The sequence below is a fragment of the Belonocnema kinseyi genome, chromosome 5 (genome assembly GCF_010883055.1).
Source record: "Belonocnema kinseyi isolate 2016_QV_RU_SX_M_011 chromosome 5, B_treatae_v1, whole genome shotgun sequence".
Taxonomy (NCBI): Eukaryota; Metazoa; Arthropoda; class Insecta; order Hymenoptera; family Cynipidae; genus Belonocnema; species Belonocnema kinseyi.
This window is the reverse complement of record NC_046661.1, coordinates 2,437,206-2,449,569: the sequence shown is the minus strand read 5'-3', so window position 1 is coordinate 2,449,569 and position 12,364 is coordinate 2,437,206. Positions and strand designations below refer to the sequence as shown.

Here is a 12,364-nt window from a genome sequence, read left to right as displayed (position 1 = left end):
AAAATTACAAATTGGTATTTTATCTATTGCCTCCCGGACTTTTCTCTCGGATTAAAAAATATATATTTGTTTGTCCAATTAGGTTCGACCAATATCCAGCGCGGGGCGCTCTCGCCAATCACAGGTATCGTAGAGAGTGTACATCAGAACACCATAATCTGATACTTCAGTTTTATGTTAACACTGAAGAACCGAGCTGGAATGTTCACGAAATGTCAGCGAAAATTCGTAGTTTTGTACACGACTGGAACCCGAAATATCTCTTATCATAATGAATCATTGTGAAAGCATTAAATCTATTATGGAATATATTTTTTAAATTAGAACGATTCTTGAAAACATCAAGAGAAAAAAACCTGGTATTTTAAGTAAATTTATTTGAAATATTTTACGATGAACCGGGCGAAATATCACACTTTAAACAAAAGTTTTTATCATTTCTCGATAATTCGCTTCTTTAGTTTTTAGAATTCAACTACCCATAATTTTATCATTACTATTATTTTTTAATCGTTAGAATACGCCGTCGACGATTTATATTACACCATGTCTACTTTTGGAATGCTAATATATTCTTGACCATGCATTAATTTTTAATAATAAACTTATTTCGACATCTGCTAACGTTTTTGTAGAGCATATTATGGTTAAACTTTGAACCTAATTTTCTCAGTTTAAACTTCGAAGGACATGGCGTACTGTAACTTTAGGGAGATGTGTCGTCTTATTTCCTTTGAAAAACAACATATCAGTAAACATTAAACCAAATTAATGAATAAGAAGTCCTCAGTTTGTAAATAAAAATAAGTTTGTGTAGTAATTAAAAAAATATGTTCTAAGATCCTCCCCTAGGGGCTGTAAGACCTTGCAGTTGGTGCGGAGCCTTAAACGTGTGAGACATATGGGTTAAACAGACATGTTTGATGATATGCATGATTATAGTATGATAAAAGGGTGAAAGACCCTAGCTAATACGAGCATTCTGGATCCCTGGGTTTCAGGTTCCTTCCGAATTTAGGTTCTCGCCCAATGTGGACCCCCCCCCCCCCCCCCCCCCCCCCCCCCCTAAACCATGGATGTGAGTGATCGTGCCCATGGCACTTTGGCACCCGGGAGTTACGAAGGTGTCCTAATGACTTTTTAGGAACACCGCACACCTACCCGAGTAATGAGTCTTGCCCTTGCATGCGGAACTCTGCAGGGGCGGACCTTTCATATCCGTAGCTGCCCGTGGGAAGAAAATGGAACACGCACAAGGAAAACTGAGAGAAGACGGAGAAATGGTCGTGGCGGAGGGGGAGAGGAGTTAGTTCCTAACGGGTATACGTAAGCTTTTTATCCCAATTTGTCTCGTCGGCAAGCCAAGCTCAAGTGGTGTCCTTGCCTCCAACTCTCACGGAAGCTAAGAGTTGGACGGTTCCTTTTGGAAGAGTCAATGGAAACGGGAGCAGCCAATAAGTCCCGCAAAAAGAAGAAACGCATCGACGGTTCCCTAAAAAAGGGACTAAAGAGGCAAGCGCAGCAGACTAGTAGAGTAGCTGCGGAATACGGAACATCGCCGACCTCAAAGCCGATAACCAGCACTGAGACCCAGAAGAGAGGAAGGGGCTCAGAGTGTACCCTAGCGGGCAGGGGGCATGTGAAGAGGCACAAGGCAGCTCAGCAGCCGACGAACAGGAAGTCGTCGAGGGTTGGATTGACAGCCGCTCAGGGGGCTAAACCCCTGCCAAAGGTGGTGAGAGATACAAGCTACCCGAACTCACTGCTCACTAAGGAGCAGTTTCAGCTCTCCAGGGAGGCTACTTGGAAGGCACTCGAAAAGAGTGTCCCTGGATCAGTGCCCAAAATCAAGACCTCTTTCTGTAGGGGGGGGGGGGGGGGGGGGGGGGGGTATTTGTATTAGTAGCAGCCGACTGAGCGGCGAAAGCTTGGCTACATAAGGCCACCCTTAAGGTTGGTCCACATACAATGAGAAAAAAGCAGAGATTGTTAAAATAGGTAAGCTGCTTTCCTAAATGCTGGATGTTATTCTCAGTCCTCTGTAATTTCCGGGCGGAGAATACTCAGAGTCGAACAGAGATACCTTGGCTCACCTGATCAAGGTACATTTTCCAGACTTTACAAGGCTCGAAGAAGAGGGGAGACACCTCCGAGGCAAGGGAAATCGCCTGTGGCCGATTTTGAGACTTACTAGGGCTAATCTGACGTTGGGATATATTCCGACGGAATAGAGGGTTGCGAGAGTAGTCTTTATTTCGAAAGCAGGCAGGATCAGTTATACTTCACTTAAGGATTTCCGTTCTATTAGCCTCACAACTTTCCTACTAAAAACAGTCGAAAGACTCGTGGATAGATATATCCGCGATAAGGTCTTGTCAAGTAGGCCACTTCACAAGGAGCAGCACGCATATAGGGCTGGTCACTTCACCGAGACGGCCCTAAGCGGAAAATTAAACCTAATTGAAGGACAGCTAAAGCAGAAAGGCCTAGCGATTGGAACCTTTATGCACATCGAAGGAGGCTTTAACTACACCTCTGGAGAGGTGATCAGGCCGGCCATGATACATTGAAACATTGAAACTGGGAGAACAACAACTGGAAATCAAAGAACGAGCTAAATATCCAGGAGTCATTCTACATAAGAAGCTGTCATAGAAGGAGCACCTGGAAAACAAGTGCAAGAAGCTAGTAGGCTCTGAAGTAGAGCAATAGGAAAAAGCTTGGGCTTCAAACCTGGAGATTAAATATGGTAAACGATAGTAGTATCTCGGCACTGAGCATGCTCACGGACAAAATGTCAATTCGCCGCTACCTCTTCTACAAGAAGAATCAAGTTAGCTTATCCACGAAAAAGGAATGGACTAACGTGAAGCACACCTGTTTAGTGATGGAGACAACTGGTTTACAGATGGCTCCAGGGACGAGGAGAATGCAAGAACCAGTGTATATCTTAGAAGGAATGGAATGGACTTCGCAATTGCGACTCGGTCCTACCTCACAGTTGTACAATCTGAGATGATGGACATGCTCCAGTGCGCCTACAAGGCAAAGGAGTACGGCAACAAAAGAAACATTTGTATCTGCTCAGGCAACAGGGCTTCTATAATGGCCCTGAATGGAACAAAGATCACGTCGCTAATAATTTGGTAGTGCTTTAAGGCACTGAATAAGCTAGCGACAGACAACCGAGTTACTCTGCTTTGGATCCCTGGACACAGCGGCTTCAAGGGAAATGAGACTTCGAACAGGTTAGCAAAACTAGTGGGCAAAACTATTAGGCTCAAAGCTAAACTCTAACCGAACGAAGGAAATACTCACGCTCAGGAGTCCTCCCCAGGGTTCTATCCACTATAGGGTCACGCTTAGGCTTCTAGGGGGACGCAACGAGATCGCCCAAACGTCAGTGGATGTTACGGCCTCAACCCAGAATAATAATAATGTTCTACGATTCTCTTCTCAATTTAGTTCTCTGAAGAACATTAGTGATTATAAATGTTAGAAAAGAGAATTTTAATTGAAATATAAGCTTTAAAGAAGTAAGGTTAGCAAAATAAATGTCAAAAACATTTACCTGTAGTTATAATAATTTTGAAATTGTACATATTGAAAAAATGATAGACAAACACATTAAAATGATATAAATTAAACTGTTTCTTCTCTTATACTTGGTCATACAATTTTGATTATCTCCGCCAATAATTACTGATGGACTTCAATATCTTTCAACATGTACCAATTTAAAATTCTAACTACAAGTAACAAATTTTAATTTTCGAACCTCACTTCTTTTTAATTCCAGGCTAGGGACTTCTTATTGACTAAATTGGATTAATGTTTTCTAAAAATGAGAGCATTGTTCTCTTAAAACTTCAATAATTTGAGTACTATCTACTCATAATTATGCGATACATTCAGTGATTTATATGAAAAAAATGTTGACACTGTCTCATTTTTCTATGAACAAAATATTTATAATGATCATTTTGATGATTATAAAGAAATTTTCGCCAAAAATTTAATATGGGAATTAAGGTTTCTACAATTAATACTCAGAAAACTAAATTATGAGGCGTCAATTAAATGCAAATGTTTTCAACTAATGTTGCTCTATTAACCTAAATGAAGGTGTTGTATCCACGCGATTGACTACCTTAAATGATAATTAAATAGTCTCAATTACTTCAATCCACGTTAAGCACAGAAATCAGCCATGGAAATTCCCAAACAGCCTCTTAGGGCGAATTGTGCTTAAGAGTAGGTATTATTTTAGGCAGTGTGTAGATGTCCGGTGCCGGATGCTAGGTTGGTATCCGTTAGATTGCTCCGATTTGTTACACGGCAATGGGCTGGGTCTTCCGAACAGCAGAATCGAGTAATATTGTTTTACTTTAAAGCACTTTTTTCAAAATTATTCTAATATTGCTTTTCTTGATTGAAATAAAAAATAAATTTAAAGACGATTTAGTGTCTATTTCACCAACCCTGATTAAAAACATGATTTGATAATTATTTTTAATCGAGGCTTTAATCGTAATTAAATTGTAATGCATTCCACCATTGACATTTTCACTCTGATTACATAATCATATAACCTTTTTGGAGTAACTCTGATATTCTCTTATGTTAGCGCCAAACGGCCTATTACGGATTTGGTCTTTTGTACCTACTCGAACGAAGGGGGGGGGGGGTATGAGTGCGAGTGGAATGAGCGGCAATTGGGTCTACTGATTATTCGAACCCAAATATTTCTTTTTTATGCACAATTCGCGAGTATCAGAGTAGGGCGAGTCGTGTAATTAATTTTGCAAAGTGAAGCGCTTGCCACGAGGCAAATATGGCGGATATTTTGTTCGCAAGTAGAAAAAAATTTGTATTTTTCCACTGCGTTATGTATTTGTTAAGTGAAAGGACAAAACGGCCGAAAGTACGAATTCGGGCATTCCGCTAGACCAGTTTGAGCGAATGTTCCAACAGTATTCAGCCATTGTCAAGAGTGTCAAAAGGATGCTGAAACAGTTTAGAATTACAACATTATGCCAAACCAAAGTAAACGCATGGAAAACTTTAATTGAGAAGTTGGCACTTCGCGCGCCAGGAATTGGATTCTCACAGCGAACTGTACGAAAGTTTTTCATCACTGGCTGGACAGTGTCACGCTTGAAACTGCAAAAATGCACTTTAAATATGGAGACAAGGATTAGTTTAAACTGAGGGTCTTTGGTTCAAAGACACATGTAACGCGATGGCAGCTCGTACACATGTGGATGTTGATTGTCTGTTACATGATACAATATCGTACCAAAGAACAGTCTCCAGCGAATTCAGAGAATTAAAGGATCTGAAAAAACGGGTAAGATGGAGAAAATGAAACCAAAACAATCTTTACATCAGCGGGAAGCAGAAAGCGAGACAGAGGCAACAGCACAGAACCAGAAATTCTACGAGAAAAGATCGGCGTCGAGTATATTAGACCCTCAACCATCACTTAAAAACGAAAAGGGTGACCTGAAGTCCTACAATTATAACCACTAAGGTATTTATACTAAGGTATAAATAAGTCAAGTTGATCTCTCAGTCACTAATCACTCTATAAATAAATATTTAAATCTGTGCTTGTGAACGGCCGTGAGTTTTAATCTCAAATTGACACTGGCAGCTCTGAATGTACCATAAGAGAGTCTAGAGCTCATCAAACTAACCTTTAAATTAAAAAACTCAAGTGCCACTTTAAAAAGTTGGGGGTCGCACCACTATTCAGTTGAATCAAGTAGATATATCATTACAGATGTAACTGTGGATGGTGGGACGGTGCGAGTTTATCAGATTCACGTCGTTCCGGATGAATTCTAGTAGATGGATCTATTGTTTGGCCGAATATTCACCGACGCACTGGCCGAAGACTACTTCAAAAAAGTTGATGTGCAGCCTTTGAAAGGCAACGTCATCTTTGAGCAACAACCAACGAAATAGCGAAATAGGTTGTATGGATTTAATGGGAAATCACGGCTGGTAGTCGATTACCGAAAGCATCCTTCACAAGGATGGTTTTCTGGCTTATGAACGCCCCTTTTCAGTTTTCTAAGCCAATGAAAAAGTAATAGGCCCGTTGCGTGAACAACCATTAATGTTTTATTTTATTATTTCTATTTAATTATTTTTTATTCCAGGAAATTCACGGCCTGATTTAAAACCGCGATTAATTTTGGTACCTAAAGCTTCATCGAAAGCAGGACATTGCCGCCCCATTATACGATTTTCTAAAGGGAGGCGGAATATTTAAGTGGTCGGAATGCGAATAGAAAGCTTTTGACCACTTACGTGCTAAAATGTCGAGTTATCCAGTCTTTTTACCGTTTTCTTCTGGCTACGATAGCGAGCTTCACATGGATGCTAGCGCGAATGGCTAGGCTGCTATGATGTTACAAAAGTCAAATGATTCAAAGTGGCATCTCGTATATACTATCAGCCGCCGTATTAGCGAGCCGTAAAAGAATTGTCACTCCAGTAAACTAGAACTTTTAGCAATTATCTGGGCGGTCACTAGGTTGCAAACGTGGTAATTCAATATTCCTTTCAAAGTTGTAACTGACTTAATTACATTACTTAATTAAACTTAAGTACACAGAAAATAAAAAAATCACTAATTATACGATTGAATAATTTTTTATGCGATTATGAATTTGATATTGCTAACCATGCGGGCTATTGGTCCGAAGGACGAAATCCTCATGTGTCAATATGCAGATCAGCGACTTCAGAGATAGCGTTGTCTTAGAGAAACCAAAAAGTGAACGTAACAAGCATGAAATTAGTGAAATAAATGGTTTCGAGTGTAGGAATGACATATTGTATAAACGCGTTACTGATAAACTTTTATATGTGGTGCCTGATGCCATGCGAAAAAGCATGGCGATACGTTTTCACGATTTGCTGGGTCATATGGGTGCCGACCGAATTGAGGCTAAAATGCGCGAATTTGATTATTTCCCAGCCATCAAGCGTTATTTACGTCCAAATATAAAGACGTGCATTCAATATCTTTTGACAAAAAACAAAAGAGGACAGCAAGCGGGTGAGCAGTGAGAGACACTAAATTTGAGCAAATTCTGTTCAAAACACGGACTTAAACACTCACTTAATACTCCGCGTCATCCCCAAGCGAACGGCTTAGTCAAACGAGTTGACGCATCTTTAATTCCGGTACGACGAGGAAGAATTACGCAATTTAATAATAGACAACGATGTTCGCTATACCGATCCTCAAAAGCTACAAGAAAATGCGCGTGAAAAATATTAAATCTGAGCAGGTAAAATATAAAAGCGATATGACCATAACCGATGAATTAAAATTAAATACGAATTAGCGGACGTCGTACTCATGCAAAATATGCCAGAACAAACCGGGGAATCTACGAAATTACAAAAACCGGGGAATCTACGAAATTACAACCTAAATCTCAAGGGCCCTTAATAGTAACAGAGGTGACCCGGAGACATGTACGGTGTTGTCGACCTTCAAACTGATAAGCAAGGCCGACGATATGCCTCAACGGCGCATGTCACTCAATTGTCAATTTGGCGAGCACCAGAATGCGAAAACTAAGCGATACGCTAGTTTAAATTCCGAATAATCATCGTCAGAGGATGATCTACGTGCCAATGTAAGCCCTTCGTTTGTACAAACGCATGAGCAGACATTAGAATCCGACATCGAGAATGAAATAATTGTTAACTGCGAGAACGAGTCAAAGCGTCCTAAGCGCACACGACGTGCAAAAAAGGATTTCAAAGATTTTGTTTGACGCAAGTGAAACTATTTTATTTTTGTACGTAACATATGTTCTTTTGATTTTTGCTTCATAACTCGAGAATGAGTTTTGAAAGGATGGCCGAATGTTAGTACCAAGCGGCTGATTACGGATTCGGGCCTTTGTATCTACTCGGACGAAGTGGAGGGTATGAGTGTGTAAGTGGAACGAGCAGCAGTCCGGTGTGTGTAACTCGAGCGAGCACACGTTCTGCGCGATTGAGCGATACTTAAGAGCGACTGTTAATCTAATATAAACGTTTTGATATAACTATTTGCGTTTTTTAAATCGTCAATCTTTACTTAACTATCAGGTCTTTTAATAAATTAACTGAGTTCCAGGAACGTCCGTCTACTAATCACTCGAAGCCAAGTCATTTCCTACTCTTGTTCATAAGACATTAGGAGATAAGGTTAACACATGTAACGATGAATCCGGCAATCTATCGGATACCAACCAAGCTTGCGGCGCCGGACATCTATGCACAGGCATTATTTTATCACTCTGTAGAAACGTGAAAGTTTGCATAACTATGACGAATAAAGAACCTTTTGGTCCTGCGAATCTTCTTCTGCTTTGGCTGTGAGCATCCTCCCAAGAGCTTCACGGCATCCTTCGGTAAATACTTTTTGCGCAAGAGGATTAGGGCATGCCAGTGATCGCAAACATAGAGAAACTCTTTCAGCATCATCGTGAGTCATTGCTTTCGAAGGAAGCCCAGAACGACCGAGTTGTAAGATACTGGACATAACAAGCATTGTCTCGGCTTGCAGTCTGTTGCTCGTTTGCAAGTTCGTCTCTAAATTCTTGTAACGAAGTGCAAGTTTTGAGAGCGTTGTAGCCAGCGAAGCGCCAATAAAAAAGTCTCCCTCCATCATATACTGGACGAGTGCCGGTCTCTGCTCCTCTTTTGTTCCTAGATCAACATTATAAAATATGTAATAGGGAGATAATAAGGAGTTGATCCTTACTCCTGAAATCTACCTCAATTGCAACTATATTTATCAAATTATCAGGCTATCGTGTACATGTTAAAAGAATGTTATGAGGACAACCACGGCATTTATATGGGAGCGGGTGCTAAGCTGATAAACTGCACCCGCTCTCAGCGAAATCGCGGTGAAATATCAGCCGTAACCACGTCTCACGGCTGTGAGATGGGCCTTTACAGTCTATAACGGAATCAATACGATGATCTGACAGAAGTCTCGTGCACTCTGAGGACATAGAGCGACCCAAGGACGACTGCCTTCTGCATCTTTCACGCAAGTGTCTTATCATTTTGTTGACACGCAGAGATGCTTCTCAGGCTATTAACCAGTAAAAACTTCGCAGCTCCAACAGCGCCGATGAAAAGGACGATTAGCTGAACAGAATATTCCGGGTATAACCATCGCAACTCCCTGATAAGGTCTTTATATTTCTCTTACTTTTCATTCTCCTTGGCCACGATGTTTTTGTCAGCTGGTGCTGAAACTTCGTAAACGAACATGGTTTCTTTCTCGAAGTCAAGAAAAACTATGGCAGGCTTCGAGTGCGCGACAGCAAAAATTGGCAAGAATATGAAGTTTAAGTGTATACGGCACTTCTCGTTCTCTATAAATAAATCGATTGCCCTAGAAGCGTCAATCGGAGCAGTATAAAGGCTAATACCGTCAGAGTGACCGAGATGGTAATAAAGCGCCCATAGTGTCGCATTGTGCCTTTGGATGTAGGTTGTTCCCACATGAGTTGGAGAACTGGATATTATATTTAGAACTGTGAATTATTCAAATGGAATTGGTTTTTTTCGACCCAACGTAGCTGAGTTTAAGTAAAAAAAAATTCGAATTAAACTAGGCAGTTCGAAAGTCTTTCGAATCGATATTAGAAATCCCTCAGTTCGAATCAAATGAAACCGATTAGAAGTAGGGAGTTCGAAAGTCTATCGAAACGGCATTCGACGCCCTTAGTTTGAATCTAAAGAAAACCGATTCGAAGTAGGGAGTTCAAAAGGCTTTCGAATCGACATTCGGCACGTTCAGTTCGAAACGAAAAAACAAACAGATTCGAATTCAGCAAATCGAAAGTCTTTCGAATCGCCACTCGACGCTCTCAGTTTTCCGACTTGACTTCCGATTCGAAATCACTATATGTATAAATAAGACGAGATATAAATAACGCGACAGTAAGCGTCCCGCATTCAGTGTGTGATGAACTACATCTCATTTGACAGGAATTTTACGGCCAAGGTTCGAAAGATCGCGGGCGAACTCCGGACCCGTTATCACACACTTAACAAGTCAAAGCTGCTGACCATCAAAAAGCATATTGTTGAGAGAATACAGATACTATCTGACGCTAAAAGAATTTTAGAGCGAAGAGAGATGTGGGTTAGCGAATTCAACAGTTCCTCTCTTGCCCATCTCGACTCTTCCAAGACCCTCCATTTACTGTCGACCAACCGCCCAACCAGAGGAGGTCGAAGTATTTTGGAGAGAAGTCTACGAAGTGCAACATAGACTGGACGAAGACTCAGCAAATATAAATAGCTTCAAGGAGCTGTGTGATGCCCTCATTACCCCTGATGAACAATGCCCACCATAACTACCGAGGAGCTAAAAAAATTATTAAGATGGATGAAGAACTATTCCGCTCCGGGAGCAGATTGTATCCAGACCTTCTGGTGGAAGAAGTTTTCTTCAACCCATCAGCATTTTGCCCGTATTCTCATCTCATATTTACAGTCGGAAGAGCCAATTCCGGAGTGGTTGGTGGAAGGTTGCACAATACTCCTGCCGAAAATAGGCAACTTATCTGACCCGAAGAATTACAGGCCAATAACTTGTCTGAACACGCTTTATAAGATATTCACAGCTATCCTAAATGGTAGGATTGTTCGGGCAATTGAACCTGTGTGGCAAGAAATGTATGAACAACGATGCTCAAAGAAAGGAGTAGCGGGATGTCGGGAGAACCTGCTCATCGATAGATGTGTCTGCAAAGATGCAGCGTTCTACCAGCGTGACCTATCGATGCCCTGGAAGAATCAGGGTGAATAAGGGTTTCATTTTGGCATGTCCATACAGTGTAATTTCCACTTTAGCATACCGTCGCCACATATTCAGCAAAGAGATTCTCGATAATAGCCTTAGAGCGTGTCAGGCTTACCCCGAGCATCTAAGAAGCATACTATCTAGCTGTCCAACTCATGCGGACACGATCTACATCCAAAGGCACAATGCGGCACTTAAGAGCTTTCTCATCATATCTGTCAATCTCAAGGCATTAGCCTTAATACCGCTCCGTTAAACGCATCTAAGGATAACGATTCAATTATCGAGAATGAGAAGTGCTGCATATGCTGAAACTTTATATTCTCGAAAATTCTGTCTGTTGCACACTCGAGGCCTGACATGGTTCTTCTTGACTTCGAGAAGCGAACCATGTTCGTTATCGAATTTTCGGCAACAGCTGACAAAAACATCATAGCCGAGGAGAATAAAAATAAAGAGAGGTATAGAGACCCTATAAGAGAGTTGCAACGATTGTACCCGGAATATTCGTTAAACTAATAGACCTTATCATCGGCGCTCTTGGAGGTGCCAAGCTTTCACCGGTTAATAGCCTGAGAAGCATCTCTGCGTGCTAACAAAATGATAAGACACTTGCGTGAAAAATGCAGAAGGCTGTCGTCTTTGGGTCGCTCCGTGTTCTCAGGGTGCAGGAAACTTTTGCCCGATCGTCGTATTGATTCCGTTTCAGCCATAACGACGTCTCACAACCGTGAGATAGGTGGTTATAATCTGTAAAGGAATCAATACGACGATCCAGCAAAAGCCTCGTGCACCCTAAGAAAACGGAGTGACCCAAGGACAACCGCCTTCTGCATTTTTCCCGCAAGTATTCTAGCATATTGTTGACACACAGGGATGCTTTTTAGGCTATTAGCAAGTGAAAGCTTGGCACCTCCAAGAGCGCCGATGATAAGGACGATCAGTTTAACAAAATATTCCGGGTACAATCGTTGCAACTTCCTTATAAGGTCTCCATACCCCTCTTTCTTTTCATTCTCCTTGGCTATGATGTTTTTGTTAGCTGGTGCCGAAAATTCGATAACGAACATGGTTCGCTTCTCGAAGTCAAGAAGAACCATGTCAGGCCTCGACTGAGCAACAGAAACAATTGTCGAGAATATAAAGTTCCAGTATGTGCGGCACTTCCCATTCCCGACAATTGACTCAATTTCCCTAGGAGCATTTAGAGGAGCGATATTAAGGTGACTGCCGTAGGAGTGACAGAAATGGTAATAAAGTACTCTTAGTGCCGCATTGTGCCTTTGAATGTAGGTCGTTTCCGCGTGTGTTGGACAACTAGATAGTATGTGAGCGAAATGCTCGGGATGTGCATGGCACGCCCTGCAGCTATCATCGGGAATGTCTTGGCTCAAAATGTGGCGACGGTATGTTAAGTTGACTTCACATTTCTGTGGAAGATACCGTGCATCCTCTTATCGAGGAGCTGTTCACGAAAGTTTTTCTCTTGTGCTTTCTTAATCCGGGCTTTCAGGAGTGAGT

At 41.4% G+C, this 12,364-nt stretch overlaps 1 protein-coding gene across 2 annotated transcripts in view; it reads right to left on the bottom strand.

Annotated features, from left to right (window-relative positions):
* The window catches only part of LOC117172318 (coatomer subunit beta), a 135,305-nt gene that overhangs the window by 20,149 nt on the left and 102,792 nt on the right, over positions 1 to 12,364 (bottom strand). For both annotated transcript variants that reach the window (XM_033360100.1, XM_033360101.1), the window contains one exon: positions 8,357 to 8,724. In XM_033360100.1, coding sequence (XP_033215991.1) covers positions 8,357 to 8,724 — 368 coding nt within the window. The remainder of the gene's footprint in view (positions 1 to 8,356; positions 8,725 to 12,364) is intronic.